Below are 26,293 nucleotides of genomic sequence, written 5' to 3'. Positions count from 1 at the left end.
TGGACTTAATGACCCCTGGGTCCCTTCTAACTCTAAATTTGTGGTCTTATGGTATTAAAATGAGGTTAGAGTGAAATTCCATTGTATCTCCTTGAGCACATATGGGGCCAAAGAGTCTCAAGTGTTCTCATACCCCACTTGCTAAATCTTCTGTCTTCCATGGAAAGGAGCAGGCTCATAGAACGATACAGTGGTTTCCAGTGTGTATTTGCAGGGTTGAGGGGGTGGGGGAAGTCTAGTGGGAGGGAAGGCAGACAGTAGCTTCACCTTTCCAAGCACATCTGCTGAGTCCCCAAAGGACACTTAGCCTACATTGGGATAAAGCCAACATATGTCCCTCTTCAGCAGTTTCCAGCCTGTTTGCCAGCTTTGTTAGATTTTTCCAGAGGGCTCACAACTATTCACATTCTATATCTGGGCCCATTTCCCAGGCCTCCACCCAGCCTCTTCTGGCTCTACCTTAAGACTCTGGAATGGAATGGAGAGAAGGTTTTCCTTCCTCTGTTTTTCCAGGAGATATAAAACCCTCTCCCAGATATGAAAAAGAAAAACTCAGTCCAAATCTGTTTTTCCTCCACTAATTTTCAAGATTTTGTTGATGTTGTTCAGGTGTTTTTTTAATCACGTCTGACTCTCTGTGACCTCATTTGGGGTTTTCTTGACAACAATACTGGAGTGGTTTGCTATTTCCTTCTCCTTCTCGTTTTACAAATGAGGAAACTGAGACAAACAGGGTGAAATGACTTACCCATGGTCACACAACTAGTAACTATCCGATTCTTCAAGATACAGATTGGTATATTTGACAAGGAACCAAATTTGGAGTCAGGAAGGCGTGGGTTCAAGACTCTGCTTCTGACACGTATTGGCATTGTGACCCTGGGCAAGTCATTCATCAATTATTTAGTCAACTTTGTAAAACTCTAAGTTAAGAGTAGGAGCTGCCCTCAAAAACAAAAATCTGGTGATTTTGTCATTGAGCTGCTAAGAAGTAAGTAAAATTTAATGTTAATGAATCTTGGGCATAATTGAGCATGGGCTGAAATTGTGACATTTTTCCCAGCACTATAGCTACTGGAATCTTGCCAACATGAGGTCATTCAGCATCAGATAATCATAGAATTTTGAACATTAAAAGCTTATTCCAATCCCCTCATTCAATAAATGAGGAAACTAATGGTGAAAGGTATCATAAATTTGGACCAAGAAGGACCCTTAGAGGCCGTTTAGTCTAACTGCCCCCACCCCCACCATTTTACCTATAAAGAGGCTGAGCCCCAGAGCAGAAAAGTGATGATTTACCCGAGTAGAAAGCAGCAGAAGTGGAATTTGAACCCACATCCTCTGACTCTTTCCACTGAACCATACTGCTTCCCACAGGGAAAGTATTTCCCCCAAACTCACCAGGTAGTAAATGATAGATCTAGGAATATGGTGTCTAGTCAGTAATAATTCTAATATTGTACTTAGTACAAAGTAAAGTAGCTTTGGGGGCAGTTAGGTAGCACAGCAGTAGCACAGAGACTCTAATTTAGTAGCACAGCCCGGCCTAGAGTCAGGAAGACCCGAGTTCAAATGTGGCCTCAGACACAGCTGTGTGACCCTGGGCAAGTCACTTAACTCTATTTGCCTCAGTTCCCTCCTATGTAAAATGAGCTGAAGAAAGAAATGACAAATTACTCCAGTATCTTTGCCCAAGAAAACCCCAAATAGGGTCACAAAGAACAACAGCAACAAAAAATAACTTTTGAAAGCAAACACATTTTTTTTTACAAAAGCCAGTGAAAGAAAAGACAGGTTTGTTTTGTAAAAATGGTTTGGAACTTGAGAATTAGCACATAGAAAGCTAATCGTATCCCGTTCTCTCTTTAGGTGCAATCAACCAATATCCCCCTGCAGATTATGCTCCAAAATGTGTGAATGTGACCTCTTCTAGCCCAAAGAAATTTCAGGAAGAGCACACCATAATGTGAGTTGAGAACATACTTCTAAGAACTCCTTTTTTTTCTTCCCTTTTATTCTTTGTTACAAGGGATGGCTAGATGGAAATGATTAGCCTTTGAGATGAAGAGGGGTTTTGTTCCAGGATAGAGTTATTCCCAGATGCTTTATTTTTTTAATCTTTCTTTTCATAGGATTATAGATCTAGAGATATAAGGGGTCTCAGAGGCCAACTGAATCAAAGGTTCTTAACCCAGCATCCATGAATTTATTTTTATTAATGTTGCTATTAATATATTTCAGTATTTCCTTTGTAATCTTATATTTTATTTTATGCAGTTAGAAAGACATTTATATTGAGAAGGGGTCCATAGGCTTCACCAGACTGCTACAAGGGTCCAGGACACAAAAGAGGTTTAGTGTAGTCTACCCCAACCTCCACATTTTGCATATTGAGGAAGGAGGGCCCATTGAGACAAGTGACTTGTCCAAGGTCATAGAGAAAGGATTATGAAACTAGGTCTTCTGGCTCCAAAGCTAGTTTTTTTTTTCCCCCTACTTTAACATACTTTTTTCCATTCAAAGATTTTTATGAGAATTTTTGCTTTTAAAACTACAATGGCTGGTTTTAGTTTGAATATTTCATAGCTATAATGCTTGCTGTGATATAATGGAGGACTCAGAAAGACCTAAGTTTAAATCCTACTTGTGCCATATATTATATGTGCCCCTGGAGGCAAATCCCTTAGTCTCTCAATGACTGCAAGCAACTCTTGGAGACTCTAACTTAAGGAGAGGTTGCTTGACTGCCCTGGTGAAGGGAGTATCTATGCCAGTGGCTCCCAACACCAATGAAGTATCAGGTTTGGCCCCATCCATGACCAAAAGGCAGCTATTCAGTATGGTGTGGAAGACAGGAGGAGCCTGGGGAAGAGGGGAGAAGATGACAGAATCACCAAGAAGATGCCATTTTAGAAAAAGGACTGGAAGCATTTCATTAGGTTGACCTGCCAGGAAAGCTTCTTTAAATCTTTACTTTGCAAAATATAGGGCCAAGTACTCAATAAAAATTCAGTGATGGTTTGACATTGGAAAAGCCTGACGCGTGGGAGGGGCTCATTGCCTGAAGGAATGTTCTTGGATTTCCTTTGATTCAGATCACAGACTGGATGAATGGCCTGTTCCAGCCATGTCAACAGTTGATTGGTGTTATATCATTAGGAATTATGTACACTGACCACAGTGACTGAATGCATGCCATCCATGTGTTTCCCATTCCTTCTCTCTGTTTAGCCTTTCTCTTAAGGAATCTGTGATGGAGGCAGAAGATAATGACTTCTCTGATGAGTATGGTTCTAAAGAGCACCACCTGGTTATTTTAGAGGGTAATCACAGCATTAACTCTGGATCCGTTTTTGACTTGATCCATGAGCTACACCGTCTCTTTTCTACTGGGGAAGTCGCAATGAATGATCAGGAAACACCATATTCGAAAGAAAATACTACCTCCATTGAAGATGAACAAAAAACTAACAAAGGTAATTAATGATATCCAGAATTTGGATTCCAGAAGGAAAAACCCAGTAGCCCAAGCTAATATATCTCTTTTAGGCTTTGGACAGATGAGGAAAAGTAAGTGGCCTGATACCTAGGAGTGTCTAGGATTTAGAGACTTGAGCCTAATCCAAATGAACATAGTCTCCATTGGAGAGTTGATCTTGCTATGAGGATATGAGTATTCATCCTACCCTAAACATCTCCAGGGGTTCTGGGAAAGGCCCCATAGGTGCTTGAGTTTATTAACTCCCAGTTCAAGTTAAAAGCTGCTTTATAAGGAAGGAGAGGGGCAGCTAGGTGGCTCAGTGGAGAGGATGCCAGGCCTGGAGCTGGGAAGGACTGAGTTCAAATCTGGCCTCAAAACATTTATTAGCTGTGTGACCCTGGGCAAGTCACTTAGGACTGTTTGGCTCGGTATCTTCATTTGTAAAATGAGATGGAGAAGGAAAGGGCAAACCACTTAGTATTTTTGCCAAGAAAACCCCAAAAAGGGTCATGAAGAGTTAAATATAACTGAAAATGACTAAACAACAAAAGGAGAGGATAAAGCTTAGTTCCAGAGAGACAATGAGAAAGACCGAGGGAAAGAAGGAGAGAAAGGGAAGAAAATAAAAATGAGAGAGTAATGAATGGAAAAAAGAAGAGATACAGGAGAGAATGAACCTAAAAAGACAGTTAAGAGGGAGAATTGGAATCTAAGTGATTTAAGAAAAAAGGAAATGAGCAGCCAGGTGGGAGACAAGGAAAAGAAGGAGCATGAAAAAGTAAAAAAAGGACAAAAAGAGAAAAGAAAAGAAAAAAGAGAAATATAAATTAGGAGTGATAAATGTGAAGAGAGAGCACCTAGAGTGACAAGTGACTGGGATACAGTGAATTGCTTTCAGGGAAGGAGTCTTGGAGATTGTGAATCAGTCAGTGATGCTTAGAGTACTAGGCTCTTATTGTGGGTGAATTTTACTTACCATAAGAGAAGGTACCTACATTTAGGGGAAAGGGCATAAGAAAGGGTAAAGGAAATGGGGACTGAGGATTCAGCAGTAAAACTCTCACCTGGAGGATGAGGGCACAATCAGGGGAGGACACATCCTAGGAGGAAGGCTGGGCTTTGGGTGAAATCATCCTGATGCTACCAAAAGAGGAGGAAGAGAGGTGTGATCATGAGAAAAGTGCCCCACCTCTGCCGAATTCATGTTGTGCCAAGCCCTCCATCATTCCTCAAGTTTTTCCATATGGGACAGCCCAACAATGGTCTCGTGGCTAGCACCGAAGGGGTCTAGAACCTCCATAGAAAGGGATCGGGCTCTACCTCAGGAATGTCTGAGTGGTTTCCTACTGATGATATCACAGATAGGAAGGTGCCAATGAGCTAGACAGCTAGTAGTTTTCAGCCAGGGCAAGTCTTGATATGGGTATTCCATAGAAGGAACAGGGCCAGGAAGCAAGAAGGGGTATGTATGTAGCAGAGCCAAGTTGTTACCTTTAAAGCTAGACTGATGGTGAGATAATGATGGTGGGTAAGACCTCAGAAGTAGGTGGGGAAGAGGTAGATGGTGGTTGGGGAACCAGCAAGTAGCAAAGTACTAACCATAAGGTTGGTACCAAGAGAAATTTTATTGTACCTATACCATCAAAATTTTATGGACAATTGTGTAATTAGAGGTGATCACCTTGATAGAATCTGAAGTAAAAGATCATTGTGAATACCTGTTTCCTTTTTCATATATCAATTATATTTTTAAAATATCCAGTTATTTCTCTATGAAGGAATTTCACATCATTTGCAGAGCCCTAGCTTTACTTTGCCCATCTTCCCCATTGTGAAGATTTCCATACTTGTTTGTGCTGATGAGATATGTCTAATATATGTGTACAACTATAGGTTTTTACCAATTTTCTTTAGAAAAAAATTCAATTCTTCTTATGCCAATTAAAGTTGGTTTCCTGGTCTTTTTTCTTCAAAAATCTTTATAAAAGGTAGCCAGTATAAATCAAAATATTTTGGTTCTTATGCTATAATTGACCTTGCCTGAGTTTCTGCTAATGCATTATTTTAAAGTTCTCATTTGGATGCCTAAAACATTAGCCTCTGATGGATATCCCTTATGAGAAGTAAAAAGCATAGAAAGGACAGAGGGTAGAACTATATTAATTTGATATGTCATATGTTTAAGGCTATTGTTAATTCACCTAGAAAAAAGGATTTTTTTTCTTTTTCAGATGATGAAGACATAAGATGATAACCTCATTAAAAACAAGATATGATTTGTCATTTGTCTTTTTTATGTTGTGAGTTCTTGTGTAATTGTGTGCTTTATATTGTCTGTTGATCACCTATGGGTCTAGAGAGACAAAAAATGTAGACCACAGATTTACAGTATTGAATGTAACATGGTATGTAGGAAGATTTGGTCAACCCCAAAAATAATAATGATTAGTACTATCGGCAAGATATAGTAAGCAATCTTACATCTGGGAAAAAACTTTCCCAAATGGAGATCCTATAGGGCACTGTAATTGGAGTCAATAATTCCTGGGTTTAACCACTGCTTCAGACACTGACTAGTTGTATGGTCCTGAGCAAGACACCTAAGTCTCTGTGCTTTGGTTTCCTCACCAGTAAAATGAGAATTTTGGTCTTGACAACCACCAAGATACCTTTCTGCTCTGAAACTGATATCCTATGGTTTTCCTTAAATTAAAAACACACACACACACACACACAACTGGCATAAATAACTAAGGAAAGAAATAACAAAGAAAAAAATCTCGTAGGTAACAAAAACATCCTTTCTTGGGTGATTCAGTCATTTCTCCTTATAGAGCTCTTGATGAGCATTAACAAAAGATTAATGAGTCAATCTCCGTTTCAGAGAATGAAGAATTAGAGAAATTCTTTGAATTGGACAAGAACCTCCAAGGCAAATCAACATGTACCTTGCTATGCAATAACTTAATACAAAGGTGGGCATAGCTGAGGATAATTTTTTTTAAATGTTGGAGAATTAGGGAGGATTAAGAAATAAAAGAGGCTAGAGACTGGGAGACTTGAGAAATTTCACACCTGTATATCACAGACATTTTCTTTAAGAGTCAGAGGACTTGTGACAAGTACCAAACAGTATGACCAACAAAAAAAGAAACAATTTGACTATTTCTTAAGAAATAATGAATGGCTGGTTATTGACATTTCTGAATGAGCTGTCTGATGATGAGAACATTAGAACAAAGTTTGAAATCAAATCAATTGGGGAGGACCCAAGATGACAGAGTAGAGAAAATGTTCAGTTGAGCTCTCCCAACATCCCCCTCCAAACGACTTTAAAATAATGCCTCACATTGAACTCTGGCCTGGCAGAGCCAACAAAAGGTCAGAATGAGACATTCTTCCAGTCCAAGACCATATAGGAGGTCAAAAAGATTGATCTGTGACACAGGGAGTAGGCTGGGTCGAAGCCCACATGGATGAAAAACCAGTGGTAGAATTAGGTGGGGAAGACGGAGGCAACAGCAGCTTCAGGAGTTCTCAAGCCAAAGACAAAAATACTTCTATGAACTCATGCAAAGTCAATTGAGCATAAGGAGGGGAACATTGTACACAGCAACAGCAATATTGTACAATTATAAACTGTGAATGACTTAGCTGTTCTCAGCAATGCAGTGATCTAAGTCAGTTTCTAAGGACTCATGATGAAAATTGCTATCCACCTCCAGGGAAAGAACTGATGGAGTCTGAATGCAGTTGAAGCATACCATTTTTCTCTTTACTTTTTTTCATGTTTTTTTTTCTGGTTTGTGTTTTCTTTAACAACATGACTAATATGGAAATATGTTTTGCATGATTACACATATATAATCTATATCAAGTTGCTTGCTGTCTCAGGGAAGGGGTGGGGAAAGGAGGAAGAGAACTGGTAACTCAAAAAAATGTTCAATGAATGTTAAAAAGTGTTTTATTGTAATTGGAGAAAATAAAATTTGATTGAAAAAGTTAATTGGAAATGAAACAATCTAATCCTAAAGAATGAATGGGTCAAAGAACAAATCATAGAAACAATCAATAATTTCATTAAGGAGAATGACAACAATGAGACAACATTCCAGAATCGGTAGGATTCAACCAGAGCAATACTTAGGGGAAATTTTATATCTCTAAATGCTACATCAATAAAAGAAAAAAAGAGCAGATGAATGAATTGGGCATGCAGCTAAAAAAAAAAACTAGAAAAAGAACAACTTATAAAGCCTCAACTAAACACCAAAATGGAAATACTGAAAATTAAAGGAGACAATAATAAAATTGCAAGTTAAAAAACCCATTGAGCTAATAAATAAAACTAGGAATTATTTTATGAAAAATAATTTTTAAAAAAGATACACCATTGCTTAATATGATATAAAAAAGAAAGGAAACCAAATTACCAGTATCAAAAATGAAAATACTGAATGGACCACTAATTAAGATGAAATTAAAGCAATCACTAGGAGTTATTTTGCATAATTACTTACTAGTAAAACTGATACTCTAAGTGAAATGTATGAATATTTACAAGTTTATATAAAGCTCAGGTTAACAGAACAAAGAATAGAATACTTAAATTACCCTATCTTAGAAAAAAGAAATTGAACAAACCTTCAATGAGCTGTATAAGAAAAAAATCCCTAGGACCAGATGGATTTACAAGTGAATTCTACCAAACATTTAATGAACAGTTAATCCCAATACTACATAAATTATTTGAAAAGATAGGTAAAGAAGGAATCCTACCAAATTCCTTTTATGACACAAATATGGTTTTACATTGATATTCATTAAGGAAATTGGTCTATAATTTTCTTTCCCTGTTTTTTTGCTTTCCCTTGTTTAGGTATCTAAACCATATTTGACAAAACACAACACCCATTCATTCCTATTAAAAACACTAAAAAGTATAGGAATCAATGGAGCCTTTTTTAAAATGATAAGTGGTATCTATCTAAAACTAAAGGCAAGCATTATCTGTAATGGGTATGAACTTGAAGTATTCCCAATAAAATCAAGAGTGAAACAAGGATATCCATTATTACTATTATTATTCAGTAATATAGTAGAAATGGTAGCTATAGTAATAAGACAAGCAAAAAATGAAGGAATAAAAATAGGCAAATAGGAAAAAAACCTATCATGCTTGCAGATGAGAATCTAGGGAATCAAGTAAAAAACTAGCTGAAACAATCAACAATTTCAGCAAAGTTGCAGGATATAAAATAATGCCACATTGATCATCAGCATTTCTACATACTACCAACAAAACCCATCAGTAAAAACAGAAAGAGAAGTTGCACTTAAAATAATGACAGACAATATAAAATACTTGGGAGTCTACCTGCAAAGACAAACTTAGGGATTATATGAATACAATTACAAAACACTTTTTGTAGAAATAAAGACAGCTCTAAACAATTGTAGAAATATTAATTGCTTATGGGTAGACCAAGTCAATATCATAAAAATAACAATACTAATTAAGTTAACTTACTTATCTAGTGTCATGCCTATCAAGCTATCAAATAATTATAGAGCTACAAAAATCATAACAAAATTCATCTGGAAGAACTAAAGGTCCAAAAACATCAAGGGAATCAGTGAAAAAAAATGAAGGAAGGTGGCCCAGCAGTTCCAGATTTCAAACTATATTACAAAGTAATAAAGTAGTAATCATCAAAACAATCTAATACTGACTAAAAAATACATTGCTCAATCAGTGAAATAAATTAAATACACAACATACGGTTGTAAATTACCAAAGTAATCTAGAAACCCAAAGATCCAAGCATTTGGGGTAAGGACTCAACATTTGATTTAAAAAAAAATTACTGGGAAAACCAGAAAACAGTTTAGCAGAAACTGGCCATAGACCAACATCTTATATTGTACACCAAGGTAAGGTCAAAATGGACAAATGATTTAGACAGAAAGGATGATATAATAAGTAAATTAGGGGAGCATGGAAAAATGTACCAGTCAAATCTATGGATAAAAGAAGAGTTTATAACCAAATGAAATAGGATCATAGGATGCAAAATGGAAAATTTTGGTTACGTGAAATTAAAAAGCTTTTGCATAAATAAAACCAATATGTTCAAAATTAGAAGGAAAATAAGAAACTGGGGGAAAATTTTACAGCAAGGTTCTCTGATAAAGATATAATTTCTCAAAAATTTAGAGAACCGAGACAAATTTATAAAAATAAGAGCCATTCCCCAGTTGATAAATTGTCAAAGAATAGGAACAGTTTTCAGAAAAAGAAATCAAAACTATTAATAGGGGGTGGCTAGGTGGTGCAGTGAATTGAGCACTGGCCCTGGAGTCAGGAGTACCTGAGTTCAAATCCAGCCTCAGACACTTAACACAAAAACTAGCCGTGTGACCTTGGGCAAGTCACTTAACCTCAATTGCCCTCTAAAAAGAAAAAAACCCAAAAAACTATTAATAGTCCTATAAAATTCTCTAAATCACTATTTGTTAGAGAAATGCACAAGAAAACAACTCTGAGTTTGTTGTAAAACCTCACACCTATCATATTGGCTAATATGACAGAAAAAGAAAACAGCAAATGTTGGAGGGGATATGAAAAAATTGGGATACTAATGTACTGAAGATTATGAATCTGCCATCACAAAATAGCAAAAAGCAATGGAGTTGAAAAAGAACTTTCAGGAAACTTGATGTGAAACCTAATCCAGTCAGATCATGACCAGAACACTTATTAAATGAAAGTGAAAGATAAACAACAAATAAACAAGACCTATCAATCTACAAAGGAAAAACCAAGTGGATGAAAATCGTGTATCAGGTCATGCTATCCAATTGGAAAGGCAACTGGTTGAGTTGGTCTATTCGTGCTTATATCTTCAGTAGGTGGTAAGAGTGGCAATGATCTAAGCCTATATATGAAGATGAAAAGGGAGCACACATTACATGGCTTGCATTAAATTACATGTCCTTTTCCTGATCTCAAGTTCTATCCTAACATAAAACTGTCTCTTGAGCACCAGTATTATTCCCATGCTGGCATTTGACTGGGAATCTCAGAATGTTTCAATCTCTAAAGAATCAAAATTATGGATGACTCAGAAGACAATGGAGAGATGTATAGCACATAGTAGTAGAATGTGGCGATGATAATGATGCATGCATCATCATGGTAGAGGGGAAAGCTCCGGATTGGGAAGAGACAATGGAAGTGAGGTGAATGGGAAAACCTTTTATTTTAAATCATTTTAATTGATTTTCTTTATAACACCTGTGTTTCCCAGTCTATAGTCCTCCCATGAAACCATCCCTTATAATAAAAAATAAAGAAAGAGGTGTTGGGGGGGAGGCAAGAATTTCAGTGAAACTAATTAACCAACTGGAAAATTCTGTCATTATGCAGTGTTGCATACCTATTACCGCCCATCTCCTCAAGGTGCTTCCTCATGTCTCCTTTAGGGCCCAGATTGCCCATTATGTTTTCACAGCATTCAGTTTTGATTGTAAAACATTTTAAAAAGGAAATCTTTCAGTCATTTTGTGAGCTTGAGGAATAAACCTGAAGGTTATATAGAAACATACTCTGAAACACTTAGGGAGATCATCTATGGAAAATTCATGGTAATATATCAACACAGGATGAGAAGATGGAGATGGGCAATAGTTGGCACAATTGGAGGTAGTAGCCACACCAATAAGATCAAGGATCCATGAAGGCATCCAAATAAGAAGCATACTTAGAAAGGGACTGGGACTTAAGGGAGATACAGATGAAGTAGGAATTGGGACTTGCCCATAAAAAACATCCAGTTTTGGGGGGCCACAAGACTAATGTGACAAGACTTCCTTTCCTTCATTTGTAAAGCGCTTGGCACATAGTAGGCATTTAATAAATACATTTTTCCTTTCTTCCATGGTCTGTCTGCTTACATTTCTCCCTTTGCTTGAAATATTTCCCTTCTCTTCCCTTTTGTCACCTATTCATTTCCTACCCATCCTTTACAGAACACCTCAAATGCTACCCTGTATTAGCCATCTATCCTTAATTCAAAGGTCAGTCTCCTTGATGGAAGATAAGAAAAGGAATAAGCATTTACTAATTTACCTACTATGGGCCAGGCATTGCTTTAAGCACTTTTGCAAATATTATTTGATCCTCACAACAACCCTCTGAGGTAGATGTCACTCTTATTTCCATTTTTACATATGAGGAAACTGAAGCAAACAGAGGTTAGGTGACTTACCCAAGGTCACACATCTAGTGAGTGTCGAAGGGTAGATTTGAACTCAGGTCTTCCTGACTCCAGGCCTGACTCTGTGAACTATGGCACCAGCAAACTACCACTAATGCTGCTACTGAACTTTTAGCATTCTGGATGCTCTTCTTACAGGAGCACAGGCTATGCTTTTGTTTTCATGAATCTGGAACCTGCCCTTGCTTCCATCTGCTGTTGATGCTGGCCACTGAATTCCCTGTCTATCCACACAGATCTCTTTTTATAGCTCCTGCTTTTTTCTCCTCCCTCATTGGAATAATTTCTCTTTGCATTTTTAGCATTTCATTCTCAAGGACACCATGTCCTTCTGGGGCCACTTTTCCTGTAGAATTTTAGGCTATGGCATCCTACCTATCCTTTCTCTGATCACTCTGAAATCTGCTTTCCCCAAACGAGGGTGCACAAACAATGATGCCCAGCTTTTCTCTCCTTTCTCATGAATTCTAAGAGCAATCACTTACCTCATAAGGCCCATCCTTTCTGCTTTGTTCAATCAGCTCCTCTTTGTAGGTCAGATTCAGGGCCAAAATAACATCTCCCTTCTTTACTTCTTCCATCTCTTTAACAATGAACTAATCATTCAGGTAGACCCAGAATGTGCCAGGCGCTCTGCTTTTGGCAAAGTGATACCTCTAACATAGTCCAGAGAACTAACATCCTCTATCACGAGCATGTCATGCCAGTTTCTACTTTGTTTCCTAAACTCCTTCCATCCTTCCTTCTGGTACACTCTTGTGATAATATCACTCCCGTTTTCCTCTCCATTAATATTCACTCAAATGCTTTCCAAATACTTTTATACCCCCCAATTCATGAAATCCTACACATGAAGACATTGTCTTAATTTATAACACTAATCTGCAAAGGGCCTTAAATGTCAGAGGATTTTATATTTGATAATGAAAGTAATAGGGAGCCCTTGGAGTTTATTGGGGGTGGGCATAGGCAGACTTGGTGGGTCACAACATGATCAGACCTGATCTGTGATTTAAGAAAATCACTTTGGTGGCTGAGCAAAGGACAGATTGAAGCAGAGAGAGACCACTTAGAAGGTGATTGCGGTAGTCCAAGAGGTGATGAGCACCTAAACTGGGGTAGAAGCTTATGAAAGTGGAGAAGGGACAAATACAGATTTTGTGAAGGTAGAAATGATGAGTCAACAACATATTAGATATGTGGAGTGAGTGTGAGTGGGGAATCAAGAATTCCCTAATGGAGCCATTGGTGCCCTTGAAGTCATAAGAAAGTGGAGAAGAGGAAGGAAAAGATCATGAGTTCTGCTTTGAACATGTTGAATGTGAAATGCATATGGAACATCCGAGAGGCAGCTAGTTTAGAAATAGAATTTTAAGCCAGATCTCCTGATTCCAAATCCAGCCCCCTACCTATTCTGCCCCGCTTATGGCTGCTTTTCCTAGAGATTATACAGCAGTTATGAACAGTTCCTGGTTATTATTTGGATGAGGTCAGAGGTAGAAGGAGCTATCAAATATAAGTCTAAAAGTTTTAGATCTAGGGGACTATGAGAATTGTCCTGCCATAAACCTGAGTAGGGAAATTGGAAATGACAGGTTGGAATGGAACAAAAATGAGAAGGAAAGAATGTCTTATATTTTAGACATGAAGAAAAGAAAGAACGAAGTCTCTGGTCTCCCACTTACTGGATCTCTCCCTGGGCAAGTTATTTGGCCTTTCTGGGCCTCAGTTTCTCATCTTTAAGAGACTGGACTAGATGGACACTAACATCCCTTCCACTTCTAAATCTACAGCCCTATTATCCTGAATAACAAAATATAAAATACATAATTTTAATCACAAGTTTATGAAACCCAGCAAATGATAAAAGCTTTCATTCATTTGAAGCAGTTCCACCTTAACACGGGCTCATTAAACTGCAAATATGGAGTGCCCTGATCAATCCGTTTTCAAATGGAGACTTCTCAAAAACTGTAATGTAGATATTACTCATTTCTCCTTCCTAGATGCAGAATTGTTTTTGGACAGTTGGCTTTTCTGGCTTGGGATGATGTTTTGGTAAAGCCATTGTCATGATAGTGCACAGATGTACTGAATTAGTGATGACTACAAATCCTGTGATCTCTTTGGTAAATTTAATTTGGCTTTTTTTTTTCCAATCTGATGCCTGATTTGACATGTGGCAGAAGTAGGGGTTGAGGGGACAAGTGAAGGGAGAAGATTTGGGGCATCGAGACAGCTTTGGAGACCATCCTTGTAATTTCATTGATATAAGGAACTCCCAAGTAAGGAAATGCCCTCTAACAATGCAAATCTACACATTCTCTGCAATTTATAGTCTTATGAGGTCCCTAGAATGCCAAGAAGCCCAGTCACACAAGCAATGTGTGTCACAGGTGAGACTTGAATCCAGGTTGTCTTGGCCTCAAATCTGACTCTATCCACTATGCCACATTGCCTTAAACTGTCTTAAAGAACAATTTTCACCTAAAATAAAATAAAATAAGAACAAACAGGAAAATAGTGACAGAAACATGGTAGGTCAACATGCATTTATAAAGGACCACCTATGCTAAGTGCTGGGGACACAAAGAGGCAAAGGAAAATGGTTCCATTTTTCTTGTTTCCAAAGAACTTGTATTCTAACGGAGGGACAAGATGCAAAGAATTACATACATACAAAATCTATATGCAAATACAAAATGAATTGAAAATGTTCATTTCTGAAGAGAAGTCACTGGGGCAGGGTATAGAGGAGGAGCAAAGACCTCCTTCAAAAAGTGAGATTTGAACTGAGTCCTGAAGGAAGCCACGAAATCGAGATGAGGAGGGAAAACATTCCAGACACAAGGTACAGACAGTGTGAAGTCTTGGAGTCAGCAGATGTAATGACTTGAGTGGGGAAGAGAAAGAAGGGCAATGTGGTTGGCTACCAGAATGCATGATAGGGAGTAAGGTATAAAAAGACCAGAGAGGTAAGGAGGGGCCAAGTTGTAACTAGCTATACAAGCCAAACCAAGGATTTTATAGTTAATTCTGGAGCCTGGTCAGACCTGTGCTTTTGGACAGTCATCTTGGCAGTTGAGTGGAAGATGGACTGGGTGGGAGAGATGCTTGAGGCAGGGAGGCCAATTGAGGTGAGAGGGAATGAAGGTCTGAACAAGGATGAAAGCCACATGAGCTGAGCTGAGAGCGGACTTGTAAGAGAGATGTTGGGGAGATAGAAATGACAAGATTTGACAATATTTTGGATATGTAGAGTCATTTTGGGGGAAGAGTCGAGGACTGTGGTCAAAGTAGGCTTTGATCGACCGCTAGCTACCTAATCTCTTCCTGCTCCTCATCCATATGTAGCTAGTTTGTAGCACCAAACTTCTTCCTACTACTATTGACCTTAGCTTCCAGGGCCAAGGCCCTAGAACCCTCTGTTTTCTTCTTTCTAGCCTGATCCCTGTTCTCCACCGCCTCCCTCCTCCATCTGAGGTTGCCTTCAGTGACGCCCAGAGTAGGGTCATAGACATAAGACTCAAAAGGACTTGAGAAGTCATGTCATCTAGTCCAACCTCCTGACTTTACATAGGAGGAAACCGAGACCTAACAAATGTGAAGTGATTCACCTTTTCTTCCCTGTAAGATGGAGAAGCCAACATCTGTATTCCACAGTGTTGTTACAAGACTCAAATTAGATAATAGAATGCTTGGTGAATTCTGAAGTACTTTATGAACATCTTTTGTCAATATTATTTGCCTTCTTTGTATCCCTTCAACATTGTTCCTTGGGACAATCTTCTTGTTTGTCCCTTACTCCTTCTCTGATAATTATATAACTGAATCTAAATGTTATTTATATGTATGTTGGGGGTATTTATGTGTATTGCCTTCATCCATTGGTTCAATTTGACCTATATATTCTAGCTCAAAACCTTCATTTGTCATTTTTCTCTCGTGTATGTTAAGAATTTTATATTTATCAAGTCCAAGTGACATTTGGAGAAAAATGCTATGAGATAAAGGAGCAGTTAAATGTGCATGAGAAGGGAAACTCACAGAACAACACAGCTAGCATTGACAAATGTGACCTCTGTTGAGAGGGAAGTCTAAGGCACAACCCAAGTTTATTTTCCAGAGCAGACATTTGGGGCCAGCTATGCAGACCTGTATCATGAAAGAGCTGCTTATAAACAATTTTGAAAGTGTGTGTCTAATGCTCAAGGATGATGGATATGTAGATGAAACACATCTTTCATTGACCAATAGCAAAGCACAATGCTGATAAAATACAAACTTTAGACCCATCAGTTTCATAAATAAAAAGTTAGTATGTTTTCTAACATCATTATCATGGTTGTCATCATCATCATGAACTGTAATTGTCCATGACTTGATGGTTCAGGATTCCCCTTGTTTAAATCACTCAAAGTTCTGAAAACATCCTTGTATATTTGTTTTTAAATTACAGGCAGCCCCCAACTTCTCAACATCCTTTATATACAATCCTGAACAGAAACCCCAGCCCACAGGCAATCCAGTATCCTTCCTGCTGCTACTGATTAGAAGAATCTCGTTTCTCTCTTCTCTTAAGTTGCTGGTGTGATTCCAGCTTGAAGGATGTGCTGACATTTTAGAGTAACATGGTGGAGTAGACAGGACATTGGATTTCAAGTCAGGAAGACCAGGGAATTCCATTTACAAACTACATGATCATGGGAAAGTCATAGAAACTTTCCATTGTCTCTGTTTCCTTGTCTATAAAATTAGGGAGTTGAACTCCCTCTCAATTTTATGTAGCATGAAGTACATAGGGTGTTATATTTGAAATAGGAAAGACCTGGGCTCAGACCCAGTTTCAGATGCTGACTTTGTGATCCAGGGTAAGTCACATCCTCCCTGGGCTTTACTTTCCTCAAATATGTAAAAATGAAAGGATTTGGTTTGATGGTCTAAATTCTCTTTCAGCCCTAAATCTAAATTCTATGAACATAAGATTCATCTTCCTCTTTGGTTTGCTACTTCCCAGGACCACCCCTTAGGAGGTAGCTAGATGGTGCAGTGGGTAGAGTGCCAGTTCTGGAGTTAAGAAGACCAAGAAGTTCAAATCTGACCCCTGAGACTCACTAGCTGTGTGAACTGGGGTAAGTCACATAACTTGTTTCCTTATCCATAAAATGAGTATAATAACACCTTCTTCCCAAGGTTATTACATCAAATGAAATAATAATAAAGCACTTAGCACAATGCCTGGCACATAGTAAGCACTATATAAATGATATCCATTATCATTATTCTGATTCTTGATATAAATAGTTGACATCAAGCTATATGAAAAATACATTAAGCAGTTCCTTTATCTCATGGTATTTTTCTCCAAATGTCACTTGGACTTGATAAATATAAAATTCTTAACATACACAAGGGAAAAATAGCAAATGAAGGTTTTGAGATAGATTCTATAGGTCACATTGAACCAAGAGATAAAGGTAGTATATATAAATACCTTATTCTCCTCCATCTAAGACACTTTGGGTATAGAGCTATCAAGGAGAAAGCTATCAAGGAAAAAAGTGACCAAATCCATTGAAACTTACTAGCATCCCAAAATTAAGGCTAGTTTGGAAGAATGTGTAAAGCAACAAATATGTACACAATTCTAGTCCTGGTGTTGCAATGGACAGGACACCAGGTTTGGAGCTGAATTCAAATCCAGCTTCAGACACTTACTTGCCGTGTGACCCTGGCAAGTCAACTTAATCCCCATTTGCCTCAGTTGCTTCATCTGTGAAATGGACATAATAATGGCACCTACCTCCCAGAGTTATTGTGAGGATCAAGTGAGATAATAATTATAAAACTCTTAGCACAGTACTGGTGCATAGTAAGGGCTATATGAATGTTAGCTATCAGCATTATAATCATTATTATTGTAGCTTCTATATAATTGAATTCATATTACATTATTTATGTATGTGTATATATGTAAATATATATCATATACATAAATGTATGTGTGTATTCACACACATGATCAATAAATATTTATTGAACACCTACTATATTCCAGACACTGAATTAAGTGCCTGGGGATAAAGAAAGGCACATTCCCCTCCCCATTAATCTTAAGTCTTCAAGGCTCAGAGCAACTCTCCTCTGGAAGCATCCTTGATTGACCTCCCCCCCTCCCCACACAATCTTTCCTACATTCTCTTCTTTTTTTTCTATCATCTTCTTTCTCCCATTACCCTTCCCCTCTCCCAGCTCCTGTGATAGTGCTTGGCATAGTGCCTGGTATACAGTAGGTGCTTAATAAATGTTTATTGACTGATTTATTTATATATAGGGTATTCCAAGTTTTCTTTTCTTTGGAAAATTACATGAATAATTCTTTGGAATACCCAAAGATAATCTTATATAAGGAAAAAAGCATTAGTATTGGAATCTGATGATCATATGCTTCTGATATATGCTGGCTATAGGACGCTAGGCAAATTACTAAGACCTTTCTGAGCCTCGGTTTCCTCATCTGCAAAATGGAGACCATGTTCTTCTCTGGTCCTGTATCTATAGGTGTACTCCCTTCACATTTCCTTACATGAGCCCATTCTGGTGCTATTAACAATATTATTTTCATTAACTATCACATAGGGCAGCTGACATGGAAAGTATTTGAAAGTCTCAAAGTACTATCGAAATGTGAGTTATTGACGGCTAGGTGGCACAGTGAATAGAGCACCAGCCCTGGAGTCAGGAGGATCTGAGTTCAAATGCGGCCTTAGACACTTAACACAAAAAACTACCAGTGTGACCTTGGGCAAGTCACAACGCCAATTGCCCTACCTTCCCCCTCCAAAAAGCAATAAAAAAGCAAAAAGTAATATTTTCATTAACTATCACATAGGGCAGCTGATATGGAAAGCACTTGAAAGTCTCAAAGTACTATTGAAATGTGAGTTATCATTAGTGTAGAGCACCCCCTCAACTTTCAGATGGCTGCCCCAAGTTCAAGGTACTATGTGGGTCTTCATTCCTTAAAACTATAGCTCACACCATGTGTGGGAGGGAAGGAGGGGGGAGAGAAAATTTGAAACTCAAGGAATTGTGGTAATGAGTCTTGTAAACGAAAATTAAACAAATTAATAAAGACAAAAAATGTAAAAAAAAAAAAAACTATAGCTCACAAGCCTCCACTGGTGTGTGTACCTTTAATAGTAAGCCAGAAGATACAATCAGATCAAAGAAAAGTCATTTAAAGAAATGACATGATAATAAAAAGTAACAACAAAGCGTTTCCCCCATAAACCTGGGGCAGACCCTTCCATATACAGAGCTCTAGTTGGAAGAGTTGACCCCTATAGGGAACAGAGGCAGAAGGAGCACATGGTACCAGGACACACGTATGGAGAAAACGCACATGCCTTTGATGTTGCTTTGTTTGAGTGATGTCACACTGCTAGACACAATTGTAGCTAGTTCTCTCCCTCTAAAACGACCCAGCTTGGAGTTTCTTCTGGTGCTTGCTCAGCTCTCTTTTTTGGCCAGGTGTTGCTTGGCTTACTTCAGTGTCTAACTCAGCTAAAATCCTTGGCTGTGTGTTCCTTGACTTTCATGCTTCCTTACTCTCTGTAGGCTTTTTGTAGCTCTTTAAGAAGAGGCAGACCATTCTTGTCCCAGGACTAATGGTAAGCCTCCACTGTCTTGTCCCTTCCAAGTGTTGGCCACTGAGTTCCCTAGTATTCCCAGTAGGAGATCCTCAGTTTTTTCCCCAAGGAAGAGGCTATTGCTGTTATTGTTTGTCCCTCATTCTTGTAGAGGACCCTGACAATAGGAAGACAATGCCATAACTTGCAAGTGAATTGGATTTGAGTGAGGAAAGGCTGTGCAAGGTCACCAGCCTCCCTTTCTCCTCCAAAGCCATCTAGGTCCAGTGGCCAGATATAGATCAGGATGACTGGAGATGGCCCCGTAAGAAAGAGGGGGTTGCTTCCACCTAAAGTCTTTAGACCATGGCTCTTCACATGAACTAGTTAAAAAATATTTTGACAAATATATTTAAAAATAGTTTCCTTTGTAATAATATGTATTTTATTTTAAGGATTTAAAAACATTACTCTAATAAGGAGTCCATAGCTTCAACAGACTACCAAAGGAATACACAGTACAAAAGTTGAGAACTCCTACCTTTGACCTAGACTTTTCTTTGGACTTTTCTCTTAATTGAGGGTCTTGAGTTTCTCTGTCAGAGATTTCACCCTAGCTAATGATAATAATTCCAGTTACTTCTCCATCTACTAAAAAGATATAGGCTTCAGGGTAACCAAGTTCTTAAACTGTACATTTTTTCAGTTCTCCAGTGTACATGAGTGGGAAGAGAAAAGTACAGAAACTCAGTTACAGTCTTGGCTCCTTCATATACAAATGTGGCCAATCCAAGTCTAAAAAGGGCTTTGCCCCACTCTTACAGCAACATCTACAAAAAATACCAATTGGGTCTAAGTTAAAAAAAGAGAAGGTATTGGGGGAAAGGGAGCCTTTTTGCCAGGGGTGTGCTAGAGTCAGGTCTAACCCTGCTCCTCAGTTGTTCAGTTTCCAGTATGAGTATTTTATGCCACAAATCAGGACTTCATTGTTTAATTGATTGTCTGGATTTAAGAAAGTGTAATAATGAAGATTAAACTTTTTAAGTGTGTGTTGTTAAATATGTACTAGCACACCCCTATACTGCTGTAAACAATAAAAGACTCAGAGAATGAAGTTGTGACCAGATTGGAGATCTGGTGATTGGAAGATAATAAGAACAATAATCATTAATAATAATAAAAAACTGACACATTTATATATCACTTTAAGGTTTGCAAGGTCCTTTACATCTAATAGCTGATCTGAATCTCACAAAACCCCTGATTTAAACCCTTGGTAATTGAAAAGGAAGCAGAAAGTCAAGGCAAGGCAAGGCAAATCAAATCAACAAGCGTTTGCTAAGTTCGGGGGAATACAAAAAACAAAACAAAATAAACAACCCAGTCCCTGCTCTCAAGGAGCTTGCAATCTAATAGGGGGAAGGGTGAACAATAAACATTGAATATGTTTATTAAAATATAATTTTTATTATATATAATTATATATAATATATTTTTATATTAAAATATAAAACAATAAATATATAAACAATTATATAAAAAATTAAAATATATGCAGGATAAATGGTAGATTATCTCAAAAGAAAGGCACTAGAATTAAGGGGAAGTGGGAAAGAAAGCCCTCTTGAAGAAGGCAGGATTTTAACTGAGACTTGAAGGAAGCCAGGAGGCAGAGATGAGGAGGGCAATCCAGGTGTGGGGCACAGGCAGAAAAATGCCTGAAGACGAGAGGTGGAGTATTGAATGTGAGGGGGTCAGTGCCTCTGGATCACAGAATATGTGGAAGGGGTAAGGTTATGAAGACTAGAAGGGAAGCAAATAGCCATGTGATGAAGGACTTTGAGAGCCAAAAAGGAAGGTCATTCCTTAGGACTTGAAGAAGAAAAGAAAGGGGGTGGCTGGGTGGGAACTGAGGAGTTAGTTTACAAATGAGTGGTACCCTCTGTGGCTTATCTTGGCAAAAACTCAACCCCTTAATTTTCTAATCCCTGGCACACCACAATTCACCTACCCAGGTGGAGGCCCCAACTCCCCCAGCCCCCAAAGCTGTAAAACCAGTAATTTGGGACTGGAAAAGAAGTCCCAACATTCACTTCCTGGAAGAATGGGAAGGCCTAGGAAAAAGAGGTGGAGGACCCCATCCCAGTTACAACAATAGGGAGATGTGAGCATCAGATGTTTCCCCACAGAAACAGTGCTTGGGGTGGTAACCTGAGACCAATTAGGGCAACCCTCCTCCCAGAGTGTGTTCTGATGCCTCATTTTGACATGGTGGTGACCTTGGGTGTTCTAAGTGGGTACTCTAAGTCTGTTCCAAGGGAAAACAAAACCTGGGAAGACCTACAAAGCTTGGAAGACTTCCCACCACTAGCTGTGTGACCCTGGGAAAATCACTGAGCCCCTCCCAGCCTCAGTTTCCTCATCAGTAAAATTATTAATTGATGGAGACCATTCATTCTAACACAATGACAATATATACTACCCTGGAGGAGCCTTAAGATGTCAGTAAATGTCTTAGGTCTATCTAACTTACTTAGTAACTACAAGGGCCAGGCTCTGCTCATGGTACTGAAAGTTCACACAGAGAGACCTACACAATTCTCAAAAATCTTGCTAACATTCCTGGCACTTTTCTTATCTGACATGTGGCAAGTTTCTCTGCTATAACACATGGTTCAAAACATTTTTGCAATATTTTGCAGGCAGTTCTGGGAATGTCTTAGTAGCCGTTCTCAGAAAAATCTAGTCTGTGGTAGAAAACAGAAATGTCAGAGTATAATAGAGTTGATTTTTTTGGTAAGATGGTTATTACCTTTGAAAACTCTAGCCATTTCTTCAAGGTGTGAAACAATGAAAAACAAAGTATTTGGGACTTCTCTACTCATAGGTATTAATGAGTGAACAAATGAATGAAGAACTATTTATAAAGGAAATACCATGTACCAAATACTATATTAAGTTTTGGGGTCACAAGTACAGAAGCAAAGACAGTTCTTGCCCTCCATGTGCTTATATTCTGATAGGAGGAAATAATATAGCTAGGCCAAGGAGTGGCATTTCAGTCTGGAATGTTCTGGGCTGGTCAGTGAGGACACAGGAGAGTAGATTGTAAAATAAAAAGACTGGTATCTGTTAGAAATGGTAAACTAGGTGAGATAGCCATTAATGAGGCTCCCAGGCCCCAGAGTGGAAGTTGTGAAGATAAAAGGATTGACATTTCTGGGAAGTGAGAAGGAACAAGCCTTCATTAGGTGACACAGTGCATAGCATGCCAAGTCTGGAGTCAGGAAGACTCATCTTCCTGAGTTCAAATCTGGCATTAGACACAATATCTGTGTGACCCTGGGTAAATCACTTAACCCTGTTTGCCTCAGTTTCCTCATCTGTAAGATGAGCTGCAAAAGGAAATGGCAAACCATTCCAGTATCTTTGCTAAGAAAAGCCCAAAAGAGGTCACAAAGAGACATAACTCAGATGGCTGAATCTCATTTAATCCTTAAAACAACCCTGAGAGGTATTATCATTCCCACTTACAGTTAAGGAAAACAAAGTTTAAATGACTTGCCCAGGGTCACACAGCTAATAAGTGTCTGAGGCTGGATTTGAACGTGGGTCTTCCTGACTTTAGGCCCAGTGCTCTATCTACTATGCCAGCCGGTTTCTGACCCAGATGGTACATGAGCTTGGCCAGAGTCTTGAAATGTATTATTCTGGTACATTTCATTATGTCCTGGGGGCACAGCAGCTCCAGTAAAGAGAGTAAGAAGAAAGACTAAAAATGGTATTGAGAAGGTAAGGAAGAAGGGGGGTTGGGGTAAGAGACATGAAATATGGAGAAATACAAGAGGGAAAAAAGAGGCTATGACATCATGGTCTTGTACGCCTTCACTTGGATGCTTCCCTAGTTTGGGGATGAGCTGTAGGGACATAAACAAGATACGTAAGCTTGGTCTCCCTCCTTTATCTGCTATTTCCCCTTAGACTCCCAGAGATCTGACCCATGGCCTGGAATAAACAAAAAAGAATGGAGTTGGAATAAGTTCTCAAACTCCAGGAAGAAGTTATGGGAACCTTCTAGATGGGATGGAACATAGTGGTTTAGCCAGCTCCTTTCCTCATCTGTGGATCCAGGTATTTCTCTGCAACAAAACAAAACATAAACATAAAACCCAACCCATCCTGGGCTTCAGTTTTCCCATCTATAAAAGGAGCTTGGACAGAGGACCTCAGAATTCCTTCCACTTCTGTGTCTATGATCCTGCAACCAGCCACTTGCTCTCTCTGCACCTCAGTTCCCTCATCTGTAAAATAAGGAGATTTGACTAGCTCAGGGGTTCTTACCCTCATATCCATGGCCCCCCAGGTGGCCAGTGGCTAGGTTTTGGGGCATCCACGAACATAGATGGGGTGTGTGGGGGGGGAATTACATTGTTATGTCAATATCCTATGTATTTCATTTTATGTATTTTTTTAAAAAGTGCTCTAGGGGTGACCAGGTAGCACAGCGAGTAAGAGCACCGGCTCCAGTATTGAGAAGACCTGAAGATCGAATCCTGGGCTCAGCCACTTAGCACCCACCCAGAAACACCTGGCTGTGTAACCTTGAGCAAGTTACTTAACCCCAATTGCTTAGGGGAGGCCAAGTGGCTCAGCGAGTAAGAGCACCGGCTCCAGTGTTGGGATGACCTGGATCAAATCTGGGCTCAGATACTCAGCACCACATGCAGAAATAACTGGCCGTGTAACCTTGAGCAAGTTACTTAACCCCAATTGCTTAAAAAAGTAAAAAATAAATAAAAAGTGCTCTGAGAAGGAGTCCATAGACTTCCCAGGCTGCCAAAGGGGTCCGTGACACAACAAAGGTTAAGAACCCCTGACCTCAATGGCCTTCAAAGTATCTTCTATCTCTAGGGCTATGATCAAATCATTTGAACCCCTCTGGGTCCCAGTTTCCTACTAGGCAAAATGAGGAAATTGGACCAGATGGTCCTTTTAGCCATTGGTCTGTGGCCCTTATGCTGGTAGTCTAGACAGTTTTGTTGTTATTGAATCATTTCAGTCATGTATGACTCTCTGTGACCCCATTTGGGGTTTTCTTGGCAGAGATGTTGGAGTGGTTTGCCATTTCCTTCTCCAGCTCATTTGAGATGAGGAAACCCAGGCAAACAGAGTTAAGTGACTTGTTCAAGGTCACACAGCTAATAAGTGTCAGAGGCTGGATTTGAACTCACGTTCTCCTGACTCCAGGCTCAGCACTGTATCTATTGTGCCACCTAACTGGCCAGTCTAGACACTAGTCCATAAATTATTGCAATAGAAAAAGATGAACAAATACCAACTATAAGTGTAAGCAAGCTCTTCCCCTGGTCAAAGTTTGATATAATCCAAAAGGAAAGGTCTGATGGAAGAATGGATTCTTAATGGATTTTAAAATCTGGTAAAAAAAAAAATTCTTATCATTAAAGCCCAGAAGAAAGATAGCAAGAAATCATTCATGATTTAGAGAAACAGTTCTTACACAATTTATGTTGACTGGTCATATCTGAAAGGCTGTCTTATTACATACTGGCTCCAAATTGAAAGCATAAATTACCAAATTTATGGCTAAGTTGCTTGTTTCCCAAGTTTAGTTAATGTTCAAAGAAATGTTATTTCACTAAGAGTTTAGAGGCTCTGATTACAAAGAAAAACATAATATTGGCCCCAAATACCCTGTATGTCCAGAAAAACACATTTGGAAATCTAGATGTTTCTGAAGCTTTGTCTTATAATAGACATGATTCTTGGATTTTAGCCCTATTGATAATATGATTTAGTAGATTTTGGTTGGGAAGGGGTGAAAATTTTTATGAAATAAGCAACTCTCTAGTTTTTATGTTTAGCTATTAATTCTTGTTTAATTTATAACATTTTGGAGGGCAAATGCCATTGCTTAATGTGTAGAGACACAGACTTCAAAGTCTGAAAAGACATCAAGGGGTCATCTTTCCTACCCATGCCTAAACAGAGATCTTCGCTTCACCCTTTCCCATAAGTTGTCATCCTGCCTTCTCTTGAAGACCTCCAATGTTGGAGACAGCTCATTTGTTCCAGAATCTCTCTCCTCAGTCCCAAAGCTACCTCTCCCAGGATTTGTGCCTTGTGCCACATCATCCTTTCCTGGAAGTCTGCTTGCTCTGAGAACCCATAAGAAACTGTGAAAACCCTCCTTATTATGTCATTTACTGACTGATCTTCCAAGCTAAATTCAACATGCTAGATTGTTCATCCAGTTCAGCCCTTGTTGAACTATCAAAAGAAAAAAAACTCACCACTATCAAAAAAGTAAATGTGTTTATTTTGACAAGGGTTTTTTTTTTTTTTATGAACCTAGTAATCAGCTCTTTCTTTTCTAAAATTCTGCATTCTCAGGAATTCATAAAGTCACCCCCCTTCATCTTCACATCTTAGAATTTTTCTGGGGATTGTTGTCAAGTTTATGGGAATTTATTTCTTATAAACCTCTTTTGTGGAAATTGGAACTGTTTGCTTGTTTCCAATCTTCTATCAAGTCGACCTTCCTCTATGATTTCTCAGAGCTTATCTACAGTGAGCTATAATTATGTCTGAAAGTCTGTTTAGTATCCTGGGATGGATTCTAGCTGCATCTGGAGATTAGCACTTCCTTCCAGTAGCTAGGTATTTTCTTTCTAACTTTTTTCCTACCAAGGGGTTTAATTCTCACTTAATGATGTCTCTTCTAATTTTCCAATTTGTAGATTATTTTCCTTAGTGGAAAAAATGGAAACAAAATAGCAAAGTCTCTCTCTCTGTCTCTGTCTCTCTCTCTCTGTCTCTCTCTGTCTCTCTCTGTCTCTCTCTCTCTGTCTCTCTGTCTCTCTCTCTCTCTCTCTCTCTCT

The 26,293-nt window shown here is 38.7% G+C and overlaps 1 protein-coding gene and 2 long non-coding RNA genes across 3 annotated transcripts in view; 1 reads left to right on the top strand and 2 right to left on the bottom strand.

The window, feature by feature from the left end:
* The window catches only part of LOC138161642 (collagen alpha-5(VI) chain-like), an 89,719-nt gene extending 83,402 nt beyond the window's left edge, over positions 1-6,317 (top strand). The window contains exons 40-42 of the mRNA XM_069088397.1: positions 1,873-1,969; positions 3,235-3,479; positions 5,716-6,317. Of these exons, the coding sequence (XP_068944498.1) occupies positions 1,873-1,969; positions 3,235-3,479; positions 5,716-5,735 (362 nt within the window). The 3' untranslated portion in view covers positions 5,736-6,317. The remainder of the gene's footprint in view (positions 1-1,872; positions 1,970-3,234; positions 3,480-5,715) is intronic.
* LOC138161645 (uncharacterized) overlaps positions 1-26,293 on the bottom strand; it is a 47,945-nt gene that overhangs the window by 10,466 nt on the left and 11,186 nt on the right. The gene's annotated exons all lie outside the window — the stretch shown is intronic.
* The window catches only part of LOC138161646 (uncharacterized), a 31,831-nt gene that overhangs the window by 911 nt on the left and 4,627 nt on the right, over positions 1-26,293 (bottom strand). The window lies entirely within an intron of this gene.

This window comes from Petaurus breviceps, unplaced genomic scaffold, assembly GCF_028583685.1.
Source record: "Petaurus breviceps papuanus isolate PSGF00001 unplaced genomic scaffold, PetGlider_PUasm1.0 185, whole genome shotgun sequence".
Lineage (NCBI taxonomy): Eukaryota > Metazoa > Chordata > Mammalia > Diprotodontia > Petauridae > Petaurus > Petaurus breviceps.
The sequence above is the reverse complement of the archived record's forward strand: the minus strand, read 5'-3'. Positions and strand labels throughout refer to the sequence as shown.